The sequence below is a fragment of the Mastacembelus armatus genome, chromosome 21 (assembly GCF_900324485.2).
Source record: "Mastacembelus armatus chromosome 21, fMasArm1.2, whole genome shotgun sequence".
In the NCBI taxonomy this organism is placed as follows: domain Eukaryota; kingdom Metazoa; phylum Chordata; class Actinopteri; order Synbranchiformes; family Mastacembelidae; genus Mastacembelus; species Mastacembelus armatus.
In genome coordinates this window covers 15,435,353-15,461,607 of record NC_046653.1, presented here as the reverse complement: position 1 = coordinate 15,461,607, position 26,255 = coordinate 15,435,353, and the positions used below count along the sequence as shown (strand labels likewise).

The 26,255-nt window shown below is 37.4% G+C and overlaps 2 protein-coding genes across 2 annotated transcripts in view; one reads left to right on the top strand and one right to left on the bottom strand.

The window, feature by feature from the left end:
• gpc6b (glypican 6b) overlaps positions 1-8,614 on the top strand; it is a 72,755-nt gene extending 64,141 nt beyond the window's left edge. The window contains exons 7-9 of the mRNA XM_026296003.1: positions 5,205-5,341; positions 6,408-6,583; positions 6,793-8,614. Coding sequence (XP_026151788.1) covers positions 5,205-5,341; positions 6,408-6,583; positions 6,793-6,995 — 516 coding nt within the window. The 3' untranslated portion in view covers positions 6,996-8,614. The remainder of the gene's footprint in view (positions 1-5,204; positions 5,342-6,407; positions 6,584-6,792) is intronic.
• An 802-nt stretch (positions 8,615-9,416) lies between these two features.
• On the bottom strand, positions 9,417-13,695 carry dct (dopachrome tautomerase). Its single transcript, XM_026296005.1, has 8 exons — positions 13,244-13,695; positions 12,786-13,085; positions 12,256-12,356; positions 11,678-11,844; positions 11,360-11,539; positions 11,042-11,177; positions 10,749-10,950; positions 9,417-10,004 (listed from the first exon to the last, which is right to left on the bottom strand). The coding sequence occupies exons 1-8, from the start codon at positions 13,530-13,532 to the stop codon at positions 9,829-9,831; spliced, it is 1,551 nt and encodes a 516-aa protein (XP_026151790.1). The 5' UTR covers positions 13,533-13,695; the 3' UTR covers positions 9,417-9,828.
• Positions 13,696-26,255: the final 12,560 nt, after the last annotated feature.

The window sequence follows — 26,255 nt, the reverse complement described above, 5'->3', positions numbered from 1 at the left end:
AGAGTTATTCTTACTGTGGCCTTCCTGCTAGTGAGAAAGCATTTGGTCTCTCCTCAAAGTGGTCACTGGTCAGGGAAAGACTTATGGCATGGCCAAGGTCTTGGTATGAGCAGAACCGACTCCCTGACCTCTGTAATTGAGATGCAGAAAAAATACTGCATTTGTATCAAATGAAAAACTATTTTAACACAGACAGGAGAAGCAGTTGCCAGGGAAAATAAGTTGATCGAGGAGTTGTCTGCCCCTTGTGGTTTAGTGGTAAGACCTGCTACCGAGTCTATGATTAGATTGAACATGCACTAATTTAGCTCAGACTTGCAGCAGAGGAATATGCTCTGTGTCAAGCAGCGATGACATCCCCAGATAGGTGCTTGAAAAGTGATCATTGTTAATTTAACAGGATAGAAGTGTTCTAACTGTGTGTGAGAGAGAATGCCTGATAAGCTGTTTCTTTTGTGTGTGCGTGTGTGTTTGCAAGATAGAAAGGAAAATTTAGCAGCTGACAGAACAGCCAGGGGAGACACTGAACACTGTAGCTCAGCTTTGGCAGCGCTGCAAGCATGATGTGCGTGCATTTGTGTGTGTGTGCGTGTGCGTGTGTATATGTGTGTGTGTGTGTGTGTGTGTGTGTGTGTGTCCCTGTCTGTTTGAGAGTAAAAGTTAGAGCAGTAGTCTGGCCACATATTTCTTTTTTTATTAAAAAGCAGATAGCATGTTTGGGCATCATCCCACAGCCAGCTAAGCTCAGGTCCCCAACATTGTGCTGTTGCCATGAGTGTGACTGCAACTTCAAAGACAGTGACACGTCAGCTTTTGATCTGAGAATAGGCAAGGGCATCTGAAAACCATTGGTCAAAGTACAGTTCAGTCACATTTCTGTGCTGAGCTGAAAGGTGGCATGCAGCTGCAACGTGCATGCAGAAACACTCCTGACCTGTTTGTGTGTACATGCAGCTGAGTGCACACACAAACAAGACAGAATGATAAACATTGTAAGAAATATTTTGAGTGTCTGTAAACACAAATTGTAAGCATGCTAACGCCATTATCTCATTGACCCATACTGTTGTTTTTGGAAATAATAATTCTGTGTAAACATTCCCTCATGTTTGTTCATTCATGCAAACCAATTACTTTTTATAGTGAGCAAACATAACATGGTATATCTAGTATGTCTAGGTGGATTTCATTTGTGGTTAAAAACAAAAAAAGGAAAAAAAAAGGGTATGTTTGGATCATGGCAAGCTAAGCCATGTGAGCTGCATTACATTACAGGCTACTTTTCAGTCCTGGTTACTCTGAATTAGTCTTCTGGATTGTGTGCTGGTTTCTGTTTTGAGAGGAAACAAGACAGAGACATGAAGAGCAAGAATAGAACTTGATTTGACTAAATGCATTTTTGTAAGCAAGGTAGTTTGAATGAAGACATGGATGGGGAAAAGTTGGAAGAGGAGTTGTAAGAGCAGTACAGACATGACTGAGTATACACTGTACTTAACTTATACTATACACACAGAGGCCATAGGCTTTACTCACAAAGCTCCTTAGATTAGAACCCTGGTTTAAGATCATGGGTCAGCTAGTCATGAAACTTCCACTTAGGACTGGGGAACTAGAGAAAAGCCAAAGATGAGATTGGAATAATAGCAATAAGATAGAAAGAGAGAAACACAGTGAAGTAATGAATAGTTTGTGACAAAAAGATTAAGAATATAACTGAAGAAAAAAGGCCTTATTACAGTTTTTACACTTCAAGGTTTAAGTTGATGCTTAATTATAAGTAATATAACTGCTTAAGTTAAACACAAGTATCTTTCGAAAATATTATGATGATATTCTGTATTTTTGTTATTTTTGTCATTAAATCCCATTAAAAGACTAAAACCAGCAATGAACCGATCCACTATGATCTGAAAGTGTCACCTTTTTCAAAGCTCTAGTATGTTACACACAGTTCGGGACAAATATAGAAGTTTGTCAGGTCTACCACTGAAACTATTTGCACCTCCGGTGCTGAAATCTGAAGCTAACATTTACAACACTTCATTTTTTCATTTGAATAGTAGTACTAATTCAAGGTATTTTCAGTTTATAATGAATATGTAGTGATAAAACCATTCAAACTAAAACAGAACAGTTATTGTACTTTTCTACATCTCCCACTACTTGGATGACTGAGAACTTTCCCATTTCCAACTGTGAAGCAGATTATTCTATTATAGTTTTTTTGCATACCTTTTCACCTTTTCAAGTGTCAGGGACAATATATTAAACCTTTAAAAATCATAGAATATAGATGATGTGAAGTAAAAAAAAAAACAGAACAAGTACAAGGACAGTATAGTCCTGCAGGATTAGCCTTCCTCACTAAGACCTTGGCAACTTAGAAAATCATATTCTAAACAATTCAAACATTATTACTGTATAATTATAACAGCGTTAACACTAAACTAAACTAAAATAATTACTAAATTCAGTAGAAAACAATTATAGCAATATAGTATGTTTTTATAGAAGTTGGGCATATATATTCTCCCTGTAGTGGCATATAAATACCTTACAGTGTGTCATAACCCATTTATTAAATGTGTGTAACAGATTATAAATGGTTGATTACGCTTAAGAAATAATTTTATCAACCCATGAATGAACACGAAATCCTTCTGTTTATCTGAACAATTAAAGATTTTGAGAGATGTGGTTTTTGGGACATGTGTGTTTACATATTGGCAGAAAATGAAAAGAAAACCCTCCATTCATTTTTCATATCTTGTTTAAAACATTACGTTGCTACCAGAGGAAATGCATTCTATGGGAACCATCTGTTCAATTAATGCATATAGAAGATATGCCTGTCTTTTCCCAGAGGTGCTAACACCTTAAGATGCATATGTTGGCAATGATGATGATGATTGATTAAACTTACAAATTACTGAAGTCCTCTGGAGGAAAAGATCTAATATACATAAATAATTATGGCATGCACATCCAGTGACTAAACACATGTGCCCGCCATGTTGTCGGGCCTTGTTACAGAATCACTGGTATCACACACCAATATCACCTTTAGTGTCATCAGGAACTGGAATAGCTATTATACAGCATGATAATGGCGCTCTGTTAGAACATCAGTAAAAACAAATACGATGTAATTCTCTGATGTGAGTCAAGGGGAAGGTTTTGACTATGCTTCTCGTTGTGGCTATAATTAGAAAATCAACCCTCTCACCAATAGGTAGTTGATTATAATCAGGCTGTTTGACTCTCTGCTTCCTCACATAGCACTGACATGCTGGGGCAATATTGTTGACATGTTTTTCATGCATACAGTATATAGTAGAGTTTTGTGTCTTTCATTAGTCTTTTTGCTTACTGTACATGTATTTTTATGGTAATGCTCATTACATATTCATAAGTCTGAAGTGACATATCATTAAAAAAAATGTTTTCAATTTGAAATTTATTGGCTTAAGTTCCTCTGTTTCCTGTCCAGATGCCTTCATCACCCCATTTCTCAAAGACATAGTGCCATCTAGTGTACATTACAGCTGGTTGCATGCCAGGTTTGATGCAGTTGTATTATTTATTCATGGCAAATGCGCAGTGAAGTGAGAGGCAGAATTCTCCCAAAGGCATATTTGTTATTGGGTGAAACGGCTCAACCTTTCCTCTTGTTTTGAAACTTTAGTCCTCTAAGCATCAGAAGTTTGAGGTATTTTAGGTTCGTTGAGTACTTGCATTTCTTTCCCAGTGTATTCTTTTACTATACCAGCTCAGTGGGGAGTTTTATACAATTGCTAAGGTTATGTGTTTGTTGTGGATAGTTGAAATAGGAAATCATTGGGCATTCGCTCACTATAATGGATATATGTCTGAATCTATGTGTTTATGTGTCAATACGACACATTAGAAAATATAGATGTTGTCAGTCATCTCAGCAATGTAATTGGCTTAAATAATTAGAGAAAGTGAAGTGTTTATCTCTTTTCAGCTATATGAAACATGGCAGCACCATGCCCAATGGAAGTGCTAATTAAATATTTGCATTACCAAGATGAGTTTGTCATTCTCTACACGATTCATACTTTTTAAAAGGCCTGGTTTTGGCAGATCCTGAGAAAAACTGTGAATCTCTCACTTGTTAAAGTAAACTTAATGTGTGAGGTTTAGTCAGACATTGCCAGTCAATCTCCTGCATTGAGTGTAGCCTTGACCCTCTGGCAGTATCAGAGCTGCTGAAGTGCTTTGGCATCAGTGTGACAGGATTAACACATCAAAAGCAGTGTCGGGGCCTACAGCAGCGTCACACAGTCAGTACAGCACCTTTCATGTTCTGCTCAGGTTCACTACAATTTCACGTAAGCCAACAGCAAGTCAGACGGAAAAAGATAATGGGGCCAACCTGCTGCTATCAGGCTTTCCCTTGGCTTCAGTGGAATATGTCAAATTCTGTGTGTTTGATTAAAGATTGGAGTTCAACAGGCTCAAGTCAGGAAACGATATCTGAGTGTGTCACATGGCTGAGATGCAAAGGTGTATTTAGGTCTGACATTCAAGCCAAAATTATAGCTGCAAGCCTGCATGATCTTACTTTTCATGATGCAAACCTTCAATTGTCAATGTGGAAGTAAAATTAAATCCAAATCATTTTTTTTTTTAGGAGTCAGTGTTAAGAGGTCTCAGGAGTCAGTCCCATGCTTTATAATCCTTTTGATAAGATGTGGTAATAATTAAGGGCGAGGTTTTATAATGACTTTACTAATGAAATGCATCCTGAGTAACAGAGTATCAGGTTTTAAAGAAGACTAAAGCTCAGTTAGGACATAGTTCACTTGATTTAAAGTACTAGAGCATTTTTCTATATACATACATATACATACATACATATATATAAGCAGAAATGGTAGGAATATCTGTCAGTGCCTGGTTTTCTTTCAGAAACTTTTATGAGGATATATGGCAATAACTAATGTTGTAATGGTTTCAGGACTACAGCATAAATAAAAGAATAGGTGTGTCTGGGAAGGTTGCTATCTACTTTTCTAGCTCACTAGAAATAATGTCCTATTTAAGCAAATCGGTTGCAAATATACACCTTATTAATATTTGAATATTAACTAGTCAATATAACATGTTCTATGTCAAATATAACTTCAAGGTTGCACAATTATTTCCCCTTCATGGCAAGCTCTGTCTGTGTTTAGGTGGTTGATATAAAAGAGAAACTGAAGCTGTCCAAGAAATTTTGGTCCAACCTTCCTGAGGCATTGTGCGTGGAGGACAGAGTGACCGCTGGAAATGCCAGTGATGAGGACTGCTGGAATGGACACTCCAAGGGCAGGTAAGGGCACTAGGGCCTGGGGCTAAGGCAGGCTACTACAAAAGGCTACTTATAAGTCCAAAGTCTGCTCAACTCCCCTGATGTTAATCAGTCTAATCCTAGAATTAAGGTCCAGATTATATACTTTCACTGCCTTAAACGGTGCTGTGCAAGTGCTTGGTGCTGTAGTTCATAAATGAAACAAATGGAATGTGGTCTATTAAATATTCAAGAGTTGGTCATTTTGGTGCATTGACACACTTGTTAATATATATTCTAATTTGCTTTAATGTTATTTGCATTTTGGTTAGTGTTATTTTATTAAATAGTGTTTTCTTTCTTCTACCAGCATGGCGCTTCCTCTATTAAACTAATTTCATTTTCAAGGGAAATATTTACACGAGAGCTCCAAATGCCTGCAGTCATTGCTGAGGTTACAGTTAATTGATTTGTGTCACTTTTATTCATAACATCAATTGCATAATCAGCACCATTCATATTTTAAATTACTTAAATAAGCCTGAACCAAAATGCTTTAACCCCATTTTATCTGTCAGCAACTGCTACTTTCTGTGGCCAGAAAGAAAAGAATATCATCAGTGAAATCAGTCAAGGACATCATATGTTGCCTCTTTTGGTGTGTATTATCCAGAGTGACCTGGGCTTAGGAGAAATAAATGCTCTCAGAGGATTTGTGGAATGCCCTTGTATGATGGCCTGCTGCTTTATTTGTCAAACAGGAGTGCAGGCAGCTGATATGTTTTCCCTGGAGAAATATCTCACAAGTATGTCAGAACATTACCAGACGTGGTTATGTGAAATGTTCTTTTTTTTTTTTTCCAACACTGTTATGTCCTCAAAGAGCAATTGTCAGGGGTTGTATCAGAATAAGACGCACATTTTCAAAACAGCAAAACATCTCTATTTTCGGGTCTACTCTTAGTGTATCTGTGAGCTTTTTAATTAGACCTAATATTTCTGATTCTTACATGCACTGATTATTGCACTGCATGTCAGAGAGCTCAGAAAATAGGGTTGTGTAGTGTCATGTCAAGCTTTTTTACTTGTAGTATTTTTAATCTACAAGGTATTTCCCTGAGGTTCAAAAGGATGGCTTAACCAATCAGGTGAATAACCCTGAGGTGGGCGTGGACATCACCCGTCCAGACACCTTCATCCGCCAGCAGATCATGGCTCTGAGGGTGATGACCAACAAGCTGAAGAATGCCTATAATGGCAATGATATCGCCTTTCAAGACTCAAGTAAGCTATTCGTTTGTGTTCACTTAATATTCTATAACAGATCTGTATTTAACTCTTTAACTCGTAAATTACTGCAGCTTTAATTTTAATGTGAACATGTTTGTATATTGTAGCTTTAAAGTCAGTAAATGTAGTTAAATTGTTGGCAAACTGCTGAATATTTCAGTAAGGTTTTCAGTCTGGCTTGTATTTTGTTATTGATGTTGTAGGCGATGAAGGCAGCGGCTCAGGCAGTGGCAGCGGCTGCACAGAGGTCTGCACCACAGACATGGATGCTGCTGTCACCGAAGTCCCAGTGGTGAAAGCAGACCGAAGTGGTCCTGTGGACTCTGCCTCACTCCACACACCTTCCCTAGCCCCACCAACTATCCTGGCCCTTTCAGTCCTGACACTCCACCGACAATGGAGATAATGCTGGAGAACTGGGCTATATGTGGACAACAAGATTTTTTCTTTCCCCCTTTTTTGCAGTTTTTGTATTCAGGCAGATTGGAGCTACAGTCAAGCAGACAGTATTCAGGCTGTCAGCCTTGAGGCCAGACAAGTCTGCTCTGAGAAAAGAGAGCAGTCACGCATCATGATTTCCCACTTTCCCAAAGATCGTGCTGTGCCATCCTTTGACTTGATATTTTATGGCATCACTTCACCATCTAACACTGATGCCGACCCAAGTCAACAAACTCTGCTTCAGAGATTGAAAAAATATATCTTGCACATATGGCAGATATTAATGTAGGTCTCCATGTGGAAAAATATAACATGCACTTTGATTGTTTTGATTTTAAATGAAAAAGAAAAAAAAAAGTGAGAATGTGGAATTTAACGCACCCAAAAGAGGCACATTAGTCATAATATATGTTTACTATTATATTTTAAAGCAAATACAAAGCATTTTGATCTAAATGACATAGAATTCAGGAACATGTGGTTTGCAACTGACATTTTTTCCTCTGTCTTTAACTCATGTGCCAATTAATGATTTTTGACTAGAACTGATTGAATATTGATCAAAACATCACAACATTGTTTTTGTTTTTGTTTTGCCACTGAATCATATTACTTCAGCTTATGTTTTACAGTTGTTTCTACCATTAAATATGGCAAAATTGTAGGTAAACCTTATTATGGATTGGTCATGGATCTGCTCTACTCTTAGCATCCGCCTTGTGCTGAAATTCACACTTTGTTAAGGTATAAGATTTAGGGATAAGGGAATAGGAAAGAGGATACGAAGTGACATTTTTATATATTCATTTGCCTTGCAACAAATGTATTATTTGCAAAATACTCTCATATGATGCTGGTTTCTCAAGCTTGGCTTCAGGAATTGACTGCATGGTCAGAATTATTATATAGGGTTGCTCTCATACAGAGAAGGTGCCAACAAGCCACAGTAGTGCCGTCATAGCGATGCTGGTTCTGTACTGCTTTGGGCTTCATGTTGTTGCGTAAAATCAGTGCTGTCAGAATGAGCTAAAGAAATTCAAAATCTTACTATTATGTAATAAGTGATTAAAAATATATTTCTTTTTTTTCCATTAGGTGAGTAGTGACTAAGTGACCTGCATGGAAAACCATGCAATAAATAATTGTTAAAAGACATTTAAATGGTTCTTAAACATACTCTGGTGACATTATCATAAGAAGCCTTATAAAGGAAGTCCTACATGGTATAACATATATAGTTATAACCTTGTCTTGTATGCTTTGTGTAAATAGACATGCACATTGCACTGTTAAAATAACACCAATTCAATACTGAATTTTACACTCATTTACACTATGCAGAAATTGGGGCCTATAAAGTTTTCTGCTTCAAGTCCTTCCACAAAAATGTTTTCTAATTATTGGAATTGCATATACAGAAACAAAAAAGGTACGATAGCTACTTTTGTGCATTTTAATATCCAAAATGCATTGTTATTTCTGTGGATTTTTTTGGATAATGATTGAAACAAAAAAAAAACTAAACTCAAAATACTGTCAAATACAAACTCAAACACTGTCAGTGCAGCAGGAAAAAGTTGTTAATCGCAACATGTTCAAAAAACTTATTACCGCAGTTACGTAAAAGGTGAGGGAATTATTAAGAGAAGTAGCAAACACCCCACACTGGGTAGTGGAAATGCAAAGAAAGAGTTCCTAAATTTATCTGCAAAGCTTGAACGGTTATGTCTGCAGCACAGACAGGCTTGAAGCCGACCACAGTCACCTGTGAAATGAGAATCTGTGGAGACTGGACAAGGCTGAATGCTTCAGTGAAGCTCCTCAGTAGAGCGTACTTACAGAGAATGTGAGAGGCCTGGCGCTGCTGAGGGGGGCGGACAAAACCAGCCTGTATGTACGTCCACTGTTCTCTGAGAGCCCGTCAGCTCCATAACCACCTGGCCAGCTCAGCTTACATATCCACAGAATTAGCCTGTGTTATACCCTTCACACTATATCAATGACTATTTGTTGAGCTTTTTTTATATTACATTTAAGTCAGTGTTTGCATTCACATTGCAAGAACGAAAATATAGACAAAATCTGTCAAATGTTTCATTCAAAAGGATTCTTTATTATGACAGTTGATGTTACAGGATGCCCTTTTTATGTTTTGTATCATTGAACCTTTAATGGTAATATTTTTGCAATAAAATATTGAAAATGGACGTCTGTTCAGACAAATTATCTGAAAAATAGAATGAGCAAGAAACACTACAAGTCAGCATATTTTTACAATCACTGCATTGCTGTATGAATTCAAATCCTACTGGTGTAAAGGTCAGTTTGGGGTTTGAATATCATTTCAAACTAAGAGAGGAAAAAGAACTAGATGAGCAAATATGCCTTACTGTTTTTCAGTGCAATTACAATGATTGCATTTGTGTTTTGTTACTGTTCTTGAGAATAAATATTTATTAAAAACATTCCAATAGATTTGTATTTGTGCTGATTGTTCAAGTCACTATCCAAACTGCGAAAAGAAAATTATGTAAATTAGGTCACATTTTAGTAAGCTGGGTTGAACTATAATTACGTTTGATTGATTTCACTTAAAACTTGTAAGTTTGTATTAATGTTTTTAGTGACTAGTACATGATTCATATTATTGTACATATATTAAATCAGATTTAATATCTAGAAGCACACATGTCATTCATTTCCAGAAAGAATATTATCCAGAACACTGCAGATTGGCATCTCCATCTCGTCCAGGTATGGATGAGTACTGCAGTATATTTCAGAACCACTGGTGAAAGCTAGGCTTCCTCTGTATACTTTCTATTTGTGAAGTCAGCTTTTATCAGAGGTTCAAAGCCTCTGTTTCTCCGTTGACGCAGATAGAGCACAAAGATAAGGAGAAGCACCAGAAGACCAATGAAGACTCCCCCCAGAGTGGAGCCCAGCACGAACACATTAGGTCCTCCTTCTGCCTCTGTAAAGGTGAAATACAGGTGGAGACATAGATGGAAGTCTTTTTGCAGTAAAAAAAACGTAAATGTCATCCACTATGTTGAATTAGGGTGTTTACATTTAACACAAAGAGATTTGATTTGGCTCAATGAGGTTGTGAACCAGCCTCACCACTGAACAGATACTTCTGCCTTCAAAATAAGTTTTCTAGTCCATGTAGTTCGCAACAAACTTAAAAACTGCAAATTTCAGACCCAAAATTAGAAATGCATTTTCAAGCTCAGTTAATGAAAAATGAACTCTTGCCTTGTTGCCAAGAATCTAATGAGAAACTACCACTGTCAACTGTGTACAGTAAATATGAAGCTGCCATCAGTAACCAGATAGACACCAGGAAGTCACTGCACCCAGATAAGAAGTACACATAAAACTGCTTAAAAACACTGAAACACTATTATTGTTTTTTACTCTACTTCTTTGTACAAAGATAAACATGGGAAATAAATTGTTTCTATTATGTGTTCTATTTATGGCCACATTTTGTTATCTTAGGACAAAGCCAGTACAGTTGTTAACCATTTCTACTCTTTTATTCTAAGAAAATTGAGCCAAGTAGCTGGTTGTAACTTCATATTAGCCCTACATACAGGACAGCCGAATGGATCTTCTCATCAAAAAAACAAAAAAACTTTATGTTAGAGGAAAAATACTATTTTCCACATTTGTCAACAATTCCTTTAAATGCATTATGTTAATAGCTGCTTACCATCCAGGGAAATGGCATAGGAATATCCCAGCTGCTCAGTTGTAACATAGATCTCTTCATTAGTGATCGGAGGGAAGAATGGAACCATGTTGTAGTTCCTGTTGTGACCAATAGGGGCCATCTCATCTGGGAAGGTGGCATTGGACGGAACAAACCTCCTCATCCACTCGTCAAAAATGGCATCAGTGAAAGCATGGAGCACCTGAAAATAAACAGCGAGAAGCACCACAGAGATATTAATGAGAACAACTCTACTGTATCATTTCAGAGTTAAGCTAGAAAGCAGAACTGACCAGAAAGATGGGGTCATTGGCTGCAGAGTGAGACAAAGCACTGGTTCCATTGAGCAATGAGTGGACAAGGTTGTGAAGGTTGGTGACTGATTCATCCAGTTGTCCGTCTGGTTTTTCGTAACCTTCAAGAGCATTTCTGTAAGTTCCAAAGCACAAAGTTTGTTCAACTGTCGTACAAATGAACTCAAATCCTCATGAAACTAAAGTGCAAGTTGAATCTAGACAAATGCTGACCCCATCAGTCAGACTGAAATAAGCAGCCACAAAATATATGAAGTATTTTAAATTTATTATGGATGCTGAACAGTGAAGTTGTACCTAAAACTAAAGGAAGAGTTGGTGAAATAGGGAGGGCTGTCAAAGTTCCTGATTCCAAGACAGCTTCTGACGTCATTCATGGTAGGCAGAGACATGTTACTTCCCTCTGTTGTCCCTCTACGAATGAAACCTTCGCTGGTGCCATTGCAAAGAGTCACCAGGCGATTGTAGTCATCCAGACTGAAAGAGAAAACAAGCAGAACATTAAAGTGCTTCACTGATTTGTACCAATCAAACTGCAAATTTTATTCAAAATATTTAGCATTGTCATTATAATACAACCAGTAATCAGTTTTCTTTTCACTATTTTTCACTGACCTGTTACACACCACTCCCCATCTGGAGAATCTAGACTGGCTACTGATGAGAGAGGGGTTGTCTGGGTTTCGGCCTCCCAGCAAAGAGTCGGTACACACATCACACTCGCTCTGACCTGTGGCAAAGTTCCAGTAAGGGATCGCAAAGTTCTCATTCCCAGTCATTCTCTATAGGGAACAGACAATATTTTATAATGTTGAGTTTTCTGAGTAGCAACATGGGTTTTTGACAGCCTATTTAGCCGTGTTAAATAAATTGTGACAACTGGTTTGAAGCCAGACAGAGATTTCTGTCTGTCATCTATCATCTGTCACTCCCTCTTTTTCCATTTTAAGAGCTTAATTATAGCGTAAGTTTTATGCTTTTTTCTTTAGCTTCCATCTGGAAACAATGTCGAAGATATCAGATACTGATACAACATATTTAAACCATGTATGATTTAAAATGAACTGCAAAGGCAAATACTAAATAATAGCACATTGAAAATATGATCAATGTAAGGGAAAAATGTAAATTCAGTCATTGAAAAGAGTCAATTTGATCAAAGTAGTTAGATGCTTTCAGAATATTACATATACCTGCAGCTCTCTCTCCAAACTCAGGAGGTGATACCTGTGCCAGGTGATGAATGCTGGACCTTTGTGTGAGAAATCGATAGCTTTGAATGGACGACCTGGACCTGCAAGAAAATTGGGTGTTCGATGAGAATTATGCACACAAGACACAACATACATCTATCCATCTATTATCTATACTCGCTTATTCCTATGTAGGGTCCCAGGGATCTGCTGGAGCCTATCCCAGCTCTCTTTGGGTGAAAGGCAGGGGTACACCCTGGACAGGTCACCAGTACAATATACATAAAAGAAATATTAATAATTCTGTATTAATGTCTGAGTAAACGGATAAGGTCTCGTGAGAAACATCAATGGCACAGCAAAGAAACACAGAATATGTAATAGATTATCAGAGCTAATCTGGATAAATGTGGATTTTCTTGTTCACATAATTCTTATATTTCTCTTACTGTTATATTTACTTCAAACAGAATCGACCACATCAGGTAATTGGTTGTAATGTTTTAAGTCAAGAAATTGTGGTGATTTACCAAGAAGAGTGTCTCGGACTGAGTAGTAATGCTGCCACACAAAGAAGTCGTAGATGGAGATGTTAGCAATCTGGGGATCTGTTCCATTTGGTCCAAGGAGCCCCAGCCAGTGCTGGGTGGCAATAACGTAGTCTGGGTGGATGGTGGTTTTAGCAAGTTCCAGTGTGTTCAGAAACTCCTGGAGCTCTTCAGGGGTCAAGGAGTGGATGTCTTTCCGCACCACTGGAGCTTTCCTCTGGTCACAGTTGGGTCCAGTCCAACCAAATTTACACTGACCACAGTTGTAACCTGCAAAATTACCTGTATAACATAGACCAAACAATATGTCAAATCACAGAAAGTTCATATTGGTGCCGTGGCTGATTTACTAGGTTTGCCATGTGTCATTATCATGTTGAATCTATCACTTCTTCAGTTGATCGCTAACATTGCATCTTATAAAATTATACAGCACTCACCAGTACATCTGCAGGTTAGATTGAAAAATTTGGTCGGCCATCTCTCTCTGTCATCAACATTTCTCAGGCTGTACGGTCCTCCCCAGGGTTTGGTGTCAACTCGAACGGTAGAGCAGCTCCCTCTCCCCGACAGAATGCCGCACACATTAGCAGGGTCTGAGCCCAGAGCAGGGCAGCACTGCTTGGACAGGATCCCCTCCACTGTGCAGCACACACGAGGAAACTGAGCTTCTGCAGGCTCGGGCCAGAGCAGCAAACAAAGAATGCCAAGAGCCACCACCTTCATCATGTTTCGCTTGTTTCCTCCAGTCAGTGGTGACAAATCAGTTTGTAGATCAGTTATACAGTGAATTAGTTCCTCCAGAAGAGTGTAGAATCTCACTTTGCTATGGTCCACCGTTGTGTATCTTCAAATTAGATTCACTGATACTTTTTACATCTGTGGAAACAACACTAACAGCCAGATCATGTTGTGTTCCAGTTGGGTACATACACTATTCCTGCTTTTGTAGAGCTGAGCAGGATTAAGCCATCAGCCTTGTGATGATCACCTGACACCAGAGCTGTGTGCTGGGTTAAGATCTGGATGAATACCAAGAAACTGCCCGAAGGGACTATTAAGTGATGTAAAGCTACTTTGTTCCAAAAGACTAAATTGTGTCTGTTTTATTGCTTAGACCAAATCAGAAAAAGATAACAAAACAGACAAATATGTCACAACTGTCTCCAACAGAGCAGACTGCAGACCCATTGGCCAAATACAAAATAAAACATATTGGTCTATGACAAAAAAAAATAATAATTCTGGTAGATCTGTTGTGTAAGTTGTGATTGAGGGCTAATCCTTTTAATCTAGCCAGAGGTTTTCACAAATGCTTGGAGCTTGTGATTGAAGTGGGTCTGTGTTTTCTGTGCATTAATGTAACTTCCCACCCAACTTCTCAGCTGACACCATTTGCTGTGCATATGAGGTAGTAAAAGAACAACAGTAGAAATGGGCTATTTGGGTGATTTTATTGTTTAGAAAACCCTTTTACACACTTATCAATGCTGCGTGTATAAAAGCTTTACTGTTACTGATTTACTGTTGTTAGACAAACATGTACCTAACTTTAAATTTAGTGTACTTGGTACTAATGTTATATGCTGCTCTGTATTGTGTGAATTTTCCCCTGGGGTCACTAAAAGCTTAACTTAACCTAACCTATCTTAGCATATTCTTATCTAACCTTATCTTAAAATCATAGTGTCCTTTTTTTCTGAATCTGCTAGAAACTAAAATGATGTGTAATATAAAAAAATTTACAATATTTGCTTCTGGATTTTCATGAAATGGAAGTACAAGGTAGGAGAAAATGGAAATGCTACAGTGAAGTACAACTACCTTAAAATTGCAACTTAAGTAGTAGTAGTAATGTAGTTGCTTTGCAGTAGTGGTCATAACTTTTTGTTCTAAACTGTACTGAGACCTGCGTTATTAGTGCAACCTTAAATAAATTTAAACAGCAGTTAAAGGAAACATGTTTCTCACTAGAGATGGTTTACCAAGAATGGAAAAGAACTTGGAAATGGAGTAGAACTTTCTAATAAATTGAATCAATTTACTAGAAAGTTCAAAAACTTCTTGAGAACAAAGAGCTCAGAGTCTGATATCTTTGAAAAAATCTGAACCACAAAAATGCCCCAAAGATAGAAGATAATAATTTATAAAAAACAGAATCTAACTGTGTCATAGACTTACTTAAAGAATTAAGTGGATGTTTTTTCAGTGTATGTTACTGGATGTGAGCAAATGCCTCATTCAAGTGTGAAACTGAATTTATAGGCAGTTGGACACATAGACCACATAGACATGTGTTGTCTGTGTGTATTTTCTTTTGCATGTTTCAGTTTTTTGTAGTTTTAGCACTCCCTAACAAGTAAATTTCCTTTTTGAATAATAAAGTCAAATATCAATTGACTAAATTTCAGCTAAAACACACACTGTATAGTTTTTATTAAGACTAAAACTAGGCCTAAATCAAAATCAGGTGCCAAAATGAACGCTGCAATATAATTTCTTGTGGCCACACATTAGCTATCTTTAAAACTTAATTAAAATTAACTACTAATTCTCTCTAAAATATACAGTTAACTCATAAGTCTTCAAGTTCTGCATGTAATTCCATTTTCACAAAGTGGCTTTAGCTGTAGTCAGACAGTCAACAAGACAAACAGTTGGATTAACTCATCTAATTTGTTTCTATTTTCGTTTTTGTTAACACTAAACACACATTCACATTTGCGCATCCGTGAGATTGTGCTTATGACGGGTGGCTTATGACCGGAAACAAGATAGTCGCCTTCTTTGTGTTTTACTCACAAGTAATTAGAGATGGTGGTGTGGGATGATTTTATCATATAGACATTATTTGTTTGACACTGCCCTGTAGAAATGTAAGCGGACTTCTCCTTACACAGCCTTTGTTCAGGGGCAGGAGTTTCATACCCATCAAAGACCAGCAGATCCCCTAATACTTAGAACTGTCTCGTTAACCCTAACCCCTGATGCATTGCAGTAGGCTGACATGTGACTGCTCACATGTACACTTCTATAACTTCTTTGTTATAATTTAAAATCATGGGGTGTGAACTTATCAATATAAAAAAGTACCAGATTTAAAATGTGTCCCAGTCTAAAATACGTTTATGGAGTCTGTAGTTGGAGCACACATAAACATGGCGCCATGAGAAAACTATTGTGTGACCACTGAAAGCTTTACACAAGAGGACCTTTAAGGTTCACCGCATTCAGCAGGATTAGTGAGCACAATTCTTGGAAGTCATATGGCAGGTCTCTGTAGAAATTATTTCATGTTAATTGTAGCAAATAAGTCTGAAAACATGTAAATGAATTTACCCATAACCCCTAATTTCATTGCTGTGCATCACAGTCAACGCTTGTTGTGTGAAGGAAAACTTAATGTGCTGCATGCAAAATGTATAATCCATTTCAAAACAGTACACAAACTTAAATCAAATCAAAGATGAGATAAAATCAAATATTGCCAAGTGAAACAAACACCTACTTATAGCAATCAGATTTATGGAAATGAATAAATACAAGCTAGTGTGGAAAGAGCACCACCAACATAAACCAAACTGCAGTATTTATTTGTTTACACACAAAATAAAAGTCATTGAAACAAAGATTGACTCCTTAAATTTGAATATTTTCACATTTAACAAATATTGGGTGTTTGCTGCTAATATGTTTTCTTTGTTTTGTGCATGTTTAAATATATTCCAGGAACACTGAACTGAACCATAAAACTCAACCCAATATAACCTGCTGTGAAATCACAAACAGTGTAATTTTCAAACTCTCTTAACACACATTATTACCTGCTTTCTTTCAGATATTTTTCTCTTTTATTTGGACTAACTGTTGGAAGTGTCTTGTAAATAAATAAAATCTGCTATTCCTGTCTAAACACAGGATGGTGCCAGAGAGCCACAGAGGAATAAATGGGTACATGTGATGGCAGTAAGCAAGAGAAATATATTTAATAACAGGGTGGTTGTTCTTGCTAATGTTAAAAAAAAAATTAAAAAAAAAAATCTGTAATCTTCTGTCAATCAGCTTCAGAAAACAGTACAGTTAGAACAAGATACATGACTATATCTCTGCTGTTACATAAGACAATTTTAAGAGAACATGAATCTAAAATTTACAAAAAAACAAAGTAGAAAAAATGAATCTTGATTTACATATCACTACAGCAATTATAAAGCTTATTGCATCTATTTACCATCATTTGTCTTTTTATATTTAGTTTCCCATCTCAGGTTCAACATAAGAATGTGCATAATTGTCCATAATGCATTTTTGAAACCATTTGGTTAATCGTTTTTCAAAGGGAATCACAGATGAAGGTGATTCTCTTTGAATCTACTTTTTACCATGTGGATGGAAAAATGCATCCATTTTCTTAACAGCTTTGTGAATACTGGATTTTAACAGCTAACCCACTCTGCATATATTTATTAGGAATATGTTCTGGCTAAATAAAAGAAGGCTTTTAAAATTTTTAATTGGTGCTACTTCAGGTACATTTATACAGAACAGAGCTCAGTGTCCTAGGAAATGGTGAAAGGCAACCAATTTAAATGGTTTTTCTTCTTTGTATTTAGGTGCTTTGCGGATTCTTTCTTCATATTCATAGTATTCATAGTAGATTGTTAAAGTACATATCAATTCTAAATTTTTTACACTTGGCCCCATTTAGGTAAATAAATAAATAATAAAAAACAAAAAAAATGCAAAGCAATAAAAGCTGCCACTAGATCATTTCTATTCCAGTTTACTATTCTTATTACTATTATTAAAACACACCCTATCTAATCTATTTCATGATTATACAATTGCTTATTATCAAATCTATATTCAAACTGTGTAAAATCAATTTTTAAAACTCTTAATATGTGCAGTGATATTTTAAAAACATCCTGGCATGTCCAGTTCTCCTGCTTCAAACTTTTCTAAATCCTCATCCCACATTAGACACTCCCACTAAAGCCTCATGTGTCTTTCCAGTTGTATTTTCTAATGTTTTTCTGATGTGAAACTAATGTCTGCAGTAGTTCAATGTGTAAGCATGACTCTTTCTCTCTTTTGTGCATGAGGATATCACAAATATCACAAAACAGTCCTTAGAATGGACCTATTAGCATAGCAGTGATGGCTGCCAGTATTTCTCCTTTATATTCACAATGACTGCACATACAGGTCTGCCACCGTGAGAGGCAGGTGCAGTATCTGCCGACAATAGCAGGGGGGCAGTGTTGCTGTTTCTAGTGGCCCTGGTTCAGTGGAATGACTTGCCCTAACAGTTTGCATTTCCTTCAGGATGCACCACCAAATATGCCATGAAATAGTCTAGGATTGGACATCTTTGTACTTTAACTGTCACCATTTTAAATCTCAACCATGCCAAGCAGTGACTGACAGTATATACAGTGGACTGGGTGGTATGCAGTCATGTGAAATGAGTAGCCTGCATAGAGTTTTAATCCTCTTTAGACTCCTATCCATCTCCAAATTAATATCTAGGGGCCACATATCCCTCTGCACTAGTTTGTACTTGTATAACCCACTTCTCTAGCAAACTGATCAAATTATTCACTGGAAAATAAGATTAATAGTTATGCTTTGAAACATGCTTGAGGTCAATTATTTAGGAGATTCCAATGATATACTCATTACACTATAAAGCCAATTCAAGGACAAGCAGCATGAAGAACTTTGCTGTAGATTAATTGGCATTAAAGGTCAACATGCATTCAAATTGATGAAGATGCTATCCATTTTCATCAGTATGATGTACACAGTATATGGGAAACCTATAATGCTCATTACATGCATTTAAATGGGTCTGTCCTAATTACTAATCAGTCTCTTGTACCATTAGAGATGGAAATTAGAAATACAAAACAGTCCCCGGGGCATTATTCACTCAGAATATATTAGAGGTTCCTTTTATACTTGTTGGCATTTTAAAAATGAAGACTCAAAACTTTGTCCAATACAGCCAAGATTTTAAGGATCCTCACTTCTTTATAACTTCAACTAAAATATGAGGAGATGTGCGACACTACAGAACAATTGTTTGTGAATATAACAGAGCAGTGTGATATATTTTTGTTCAACTGGCTTCTTGAAAAACAAAACTATACTGTTTATTTTGCTATGCCCCAATCAGAATATTGGCTAGACCCTTCAGTGATTCTTTCTTCAGTGATTCCCGCCCACCTCTCTGGCAGCTTACCGATTTACATTTGAGCATAATGCAAGCATTAGAGGAGGCACAAGGCAGCCCTGATAAGTTACAAAGTGCTCCAGGGGTAAACCTCGTAAGAGAGGGTTTGGAGTTATTTACAGCGTTCAAATCCTTCAAAAATTCATGTCTGGAGGATGAGATTGGTTTTGCAGTTGATGCTTTGCACACAAAGCAAACACAATGCATATGGAGGGTGTTTAGCTGTAAATGACCAGATGACATTAATTCTAATTGACTGATCTCATCCCATGCTTAGGACCAATGTGTATGATACTGCTCAGGACACAAGGGTCCTGTCAAGGCACAATGTTACACACAAAGCAACAAAACAGAAACACTAAGATTGGCTTAAGAAATGAGGAACACAGAGGGCTAAAAATGATTTTTAAATGCAATTTAATTTTCAATGAAGCAATACTTAACTTGTATGGCATTTTCTATTCAAAGATATGTTTTGATTGTGCAATTCTCATAATAAGAGTGCTCAAAAATTGCAAAGCCATTACAAAAGAGGTTAAAGGCAATGGAATTCCTTCTTATCAGAAATGCTTTCTGTACAGTTGTTCCATTTGAAATGCATTTAATTGCAAATAGAAAAGAAGAGAGAGAAAGCCAACAATGCGAGAGGCTGAAGCATTTTTCTCGTCTGCTTTGACTGAGCGTATTCAAATCTGAGCGGGCAGACAATGAAGGAAAGGAATCGTGCTCTGAATAGCCTCTCTCTCTCCTTTTCATTCCCAGGGCAATCCACAGCCTTCTTCTTCTCTGCTGTTAGGGGCGGGCTCTCCACTCACAGCTCAAAACTTCCTTTCCACTGTAGAACAACACATCCACCTGATAGCACAACAGTAACACACATGTAGGCACTATTCATCATGTCACTGGGAGCGACCCGAGTGGGAGCCTGGGCTCCTCTGTAAATATTGTCTATGACAATTCTCGTGACATATGTGGAGTCCATGCTGTTGTGCTTTCACACAGCTGTTCACCCACTTGTTTGTCAAGGATGCCGCTCCTTACTTGCATCAAACTTTGCCAGGCCATTCCTTTAAAGCCATGGCCAAGCCTTGACCCAGGATCCCTCTCCCCCCTCGTTCCACTGAGGGAGGAGTATCTGGGGATCATGGGGCACAAAATGCTTGAAGCCTGTGCCTTTGTTGGGGCAAGCTGGGGGAGAACACCCCCAGCAGATATGCTGACAGTCTCATGAGAGCAAGGGAAGAAGTTAAAGTAAGAAAGTGCACCCTTCAAACTTTCCAGTGCAGTGCTAGGAATTCTATTTTTTCTCAACAAAGATTTATACATATTTATACAAGCCCAAATACTGATAGGAAGGTGGTAGAAAAAAAAAATCTTGGAATTGCAGAGGTAAACTATATGTAAATGCCATAAAGTAATAGACTTGTAGTGCAAATCACACCATTTTATCTTTAATTTTGCTTTCGTACCCTCCCCACACCCCCCCATCCTCTTTCCTCTGGCTTAAAGGTGCATCAGAGATATGCATTTAAGCATATTCAGAACACGGGGCGTGAAATTAAATGTGTGGCAGAGTGAGAAAAATATACAGACGCTGGAGATGCCTTAAAAATAGTCATTTATGCAGATGGAGAGGAGTGAAATCATTTGCAATGGGATGACCCTCTCTCCAAGCATTTCTCCCCTCACTGTTCTTCCCTAATCTTGCACTGTATCTTCATTTTTCATTGAACTCGCCAGTTTGCTGCTAAGCAGCCTTGTAGATAAGGCAAAGTGCTAAAAGGAGACGACAGAAGGAGCTCAGTGGGCCCGTTTCTATTGCACTTTCACCCAAGGCAATGGGCAGAATTTAACGGATTCCTTCCAACATATGTTTTTGCCAGATAAGTAAACAGTGTGTGTCGGAAATGAAAAAAAAGCATTTGCAATTTAATGACATTACAGCTCCCAGCTTAGCCCGCCGTGCTGCGAGGCGAGGAGCAGAGAAAGGGGAGAGCGGAAGAATGGAACCGGGTGTCATCAATGTTTTTTTTTCTTTTTCCTTGCAAGAAGCAGCACTGAATTCTTCTTATTCTTTTCAACCCCGTTTCCTTCTCCATCCCTTCCTGCTATTTTGTTCTCTTCCCCATAGTTTCCTCGCCTTTGTCAGGGTGAAATTATCTATTATTTTATTCTGAAAACTTGCCATCCCCTGCCATTCTACCCTCTCCAACATCTGATTCTTTCAGATTTTCTGAGCTAAAACTCATCTATCCATGTTGCTCTCTCTCTCTCTCTCTCTCTCTCACCCCCCCCCTCCACCCCCCATCTTACACACACACACACACACACACACACACACACACTTTATCCTCCTTTGTCTGCCTTCATCAAAGTGCAATAGATGCTTGGCACAATAAAGAAGAGCAAGCCTTCATGTTGTCATAACGTTCAGACCTAATATGAGGACCAGCAGTAGGGGATGATTTGAAGAAAGAATCACCATCGAGTCTATGCTTCTGTGACAGTAAACGATCCATCCAACCTATGTAAAACTCAGTGATTTTCCTCTTTTCTCCCTGGCGGCTGTCAGGCAACTGCCTTATTATAGAAGGCTAATTGTGCAGGAAAGCAGATTATGAGAGTGGTAGGATGTACTCCTTGACCATGTGCTAATGTGATGACAAGTTTGGGGACCCTCTAAGCAAAAGGCGTCGCACGCCAGGGCACTTTTGGCACTGGCTATAATCTGCCTTTGGTATTAACTCAGCAAACCGGCTTGTTTGAGTATGGATCAATCGCTCGCTCATTATTTTTACAAGAAAGCTTTATATTCAAGGCGCTTTCCTGGTGTTGATCTCTCATTAACCATGCTATGTAAATGCACTGGCAATCCCTGTGTAAGGGATATGTCACCCCAGGGCCCGGGCTTGCAGAAGCATGTTAAGGAGACGAAAGGGCAGGAAATTTGGGTCAGTTGCCTTCGCCAAAACTTGAATTTCAGGTTTTGCTTAAAGCCCCCTGCTCAGCTTTTCTCTTTTAATGTGTTTTTGTTTGGTGATGTTATGTTTTAAATGTCAGCCCTGGAGCTGTCCAGCAATTTAGCAGGCACAAAAAGCCCTGTCTCGGTATCGCTTCCAAGTGTTCATGTTACCTCTGTAATCGCTGCTGGCTGCAACATTACACACACTCCATTCACTCATGATCTTTTATCACCTCAGAGTGTATTGACTGTATAGGTAAAAGGTTAGATAGGGTCAGAATGAGGTGATAATATTACAGGACAAATAGAAATACCTGATTTTCTGTGTTGAGTGGCAATATGGCATTACTAGCCGCCAGCTACTAAACTAACTTAGTTATCTGAACAGAAAGGACCTGACATGTGACACTGGATCTTGAATCTGCATGAAGTGAATTAGCTGTCAGAATACATTGTGCATCAAATTAAGGGGGTATATTTCAACTTGTTTACTGATTTCTTACATGCACATACAAACATCCGACAATTCATGGTGCACAGACATCTCTTTGCCTGACAAGAGATCATGAGGCACGTGGTATGAGAAATAAAGGATTCTGCCATATCTGGCTTCACTGTGTGCTGGCATGGTGAATGACGCAACAGGAAAATCAACCTGACAGCACCAGGCATCGGCACAGCGTTTCTTTTGCGCCCTACATACATAAATCTCTTATTATTGCTCAGTGTTAGCAATGTATATTTTTACACCTGTCTGCGCTAATATCAAAGTGTAGAGATTTGCTTTTACACATTCAAGTTCATTTGTGTCTCCTGTAAGAGTTTATATGGGTGCCATGTATTTGAAGATAAAAAAAAATACATGGTGCAACTCTCAGGTTTCACTCACTTTTGAAAAGGGCTGTCAAAGGGCACTGTTCAACTTGACCCATTTTATTTTTAATGCTGAAAGTTCCACACTTTTCCATCTATTTGTCAACAGTTCAATATAATATGTTTCTGTTCTTAATGTATACCATACTTTAAATTTGCTGTTGGTACCCTAGTCACATTGAAGAAGAGGGTGAATAAAACCATGTATCTTAAATGCGGAATAAAAACAATAAAAAAAAATAACATTTAAAGAGGAAGACCTCTCAGAGGCTCAAAAGAGAGAAAAGGAGATACAGAAATGTCTCTTTGTCTGCAGCGCCTAGCCTTGTAACATTTTTGTTAGCAGCACAGTGAGAGTGAAGGCCAGACTTTTAATTGCTTTCCCTATTTCACATTCTTTTATAGATCCCCTTTCTTCTTATGTGCAAGCAAACAAAGTATAAATGCTATTTTCAAAAGATATTACCTTCAGTGCAACCCCTTTTTGTGGTAACAAAGAACATGGGAAATTAGCACAATAGAATATGACTAGGCACAGCCTGATGATGTGGCTAAAGAGTATAGGCTGTCTGAAGGACCCCTACATGTGATGTCTGGTAGGACCATTCATAATAGATTTGTTCTGAGGACCTTTGCATTACTTCCCAATTAAGGTATGAAGTCATGCTCCTTCATCAGTATAACTAATGGCATGTTTCATGAACCAGCCATGTTTTGAGATTAAAGACGTGTTTTACACGTGTTGGATTTTCTGCTGAATATGATAAGGTGCCTGTACGGATTATTTCATTACTGTCATCAAGGTACACATTCTCTATACCGTCATTACTAAGGCATCTATATGGCTGTTCCAGGGCATTACAGCATGGCTGCAGAACTGTGAGTGGAAAAAAAAAATTGACAGCACACAGACATGAGATTAGTGTCTATTAAATAAGAACTATACGTGATATTTTAAAGCGTAATAGCATAAACAGCTCTAAAGAAACTGCCTTTTGCAGTTTGGACTGGAGTCTCTTTAACAGGGAAGGGCTGCAATCAGAATGACAAGCCATCCTCCACTCACACAGACAAAATCCAAGTCTCCATCCACTGAACACATTCTTCAGCATTCCAGTAGACAAAGATTAGTTATGGGCCGACATATCAGTTGGCAATGATCTATTTTGCCACTGTTAATTACGACAAGTCTGCAGAATTTGACTGCTAAACCACGATATCACAATACAGGGTGTGAATCCCAAATCAAGCCTTGCACACCATAATCCTGTTAAAATGTAATAAATAATCCCTGTGAATTAATGTTGGCAATATTTCATTTTAATAAGTTCTTGTAAAATCGAGAGAGAGGGAAAATTGATGGCATTACAGCTCACTCACTTCAAGTGGGGTTGTGAGTGTGCAGGAGGAAATCATTCCTACTCATTAAAGGTGCAATCTTCGAGCCCCCCAGATCTTTGTTGTAATAACTGGAGAAAATAATCTCTTTTATTGATAGGCACATGTAGCAGAGAGTATGCCAACTGACAGGTACTTATCTTTTGCCTGTGTCCTGTGTTATAGAAAGATATAATTCTTTGTGACTGTTCCTCGGGGCATCAGCTCTTCAACTTCATTATTTCTACTCATGATAGATATATTTTTTTTCCTTGAAAACCTGAGAATTAATATGAGAGCCAGCAATCTCTGCCAACGGTCATTTGGAAATGGAACAAAAAATGTCACGTTAGTTTAAAGAACATTTTTTAAAGGCTGCTCACTGACATTATTCTAATTTATTGATAAATTCACTGTATAATCGTACACCTCATGTTTTAGGTTATTAACTAAATGATTTCACTGCCTACCGAGCAGCTACAAGATCTTTTTTTAATCTAATCATGTCAATTGTGTCATATCCGACATGTGTTGCCTACTTCTTATTTTTCACAAAGTTTATAAATGTGTGTTTATATGTAATATTCTCAAATTGTATTTTTCTAAACCCAGCCTTTGTAATACTGCTTGTGAAGTAAAACCCCTTAAAATACTGAACATGAATACAAAGTTATTAGTGCAATGATCTCCTTTAGACAGCAGTGGGAGCTTTAGAGTCAGACTGTCAGATTCTTTTTCTCCTTTTGCACATTTCATTCTGTTTTAAACTGACTGATGCAAGAGACATCTAAGGCTGGTTTCTATAACAGATCTCAATAGAAAGACTACAAACAGTCTGAAGATGAAGGTTAAAATTTACTTCAAGTCCTTCAAATGGTTGGCATTGTGGATCTCTATTGATCATTTATTTCACTTAGACTTCAGTGATCTGAAGAGAAAACTCAACTTGTTTTGTTGACATTGCCTTCACTTCCTCATTGTTTGTCGTTCTACAAATCTCAGTGCTATTTGTTTAAAAAAAATGATGTTACAAACTTTAAATATCCATTTTGTTTTCCTTCAATTGTTTTATTTTTTTATTTTTTAACATCGAAGTGATCTTTAAGGAGGGTGACATAACATGGAAACAACCATGAACATTAGTATTGCATCAAAAAGGAAATGTTATTTGAGCTATACATACATATATATATATATATATATATATATATATATATGTATGTATATATATATATATATATGTATGTATGTATGTATGTATGTATATACATTTATATAAACAGGTGTATGTTTAGGGTCATGTACACTCCAGAGTGACACCGAATCCTGTTAGACTTTTTATAAACCTCCAATCACAAAAATCCAAATACTGACAATGGTATTGGTGTATAAACCTCATTGTTATAATGGAGGGGTAGTGGTGTATAAAAAGTACAGGTATGGAGCATGTAAAAATATATTGTGTTCAACCATGATTTACCACAGCTGAGATCTCTGAGACCTGAATAAAAGTCAGTAGTTGAACATCTGTTGGACATTTGTCGGGTCAGGTCAATTCTATAAAATTTTCAAAATTCATGAAAGTGTTAAGATGATAATGCAATATTACATATCGGTTGTAAGTTTTGAGATGTTGTCCAACACCCCAAACAGTAAAATAATTACACTGAAAAAAGAGAATTGTTGGAACAAGTAAATTAGAAGTAAGAAGTAAATTAATTATGGGGTTAATTTTGGATTTAAATCATTTGAGACATTAGATTACCTCAGCTACTACATAATACTACAGCTAATTCATTTTTTTCAGTGTAATTAATCTACAATTCATACAAAATGACAACATATTATAAAGTAACATTAACAATGAGGCCAGTATGTTTGCACACAGGAATGTATTACATTTGTAAAAGGGTGTAAAAATATCCTTATATGTATATATGTATATAAACTGTGTTAATATTGCTGCTACAGCCGGGGATGTGTTAATTCCAGACAATCTAGT

What these genes read in the sequence shown, in the direction of transcription:
- dct (XM_026296005.1), bottom strand. Translation starts at nt 13,532, where the DNA reads ATGATGAAGGTGGTGGCTCTTGGCATTCTTTGTTTGCTGCTCTGGCCC. An exon ending in TCTAACCTGCAGATGTACTG is followed by an intron (nt 13,086 to 13,243) that starts GTGAGTGCTGTA and finishes TATGTTATACAG; the next exon opens with GTAATTTTGCAGGTTACAAC. An exon ending in AGTCCGAGACACTCTTCTTG is followed by an intron (nt 12,357 to 12,785) that starts GTAAATCACCAC and finishes ATTTTCTTGCAG; the next exon opens with GTCCAGGTCGTCCATTCAAA.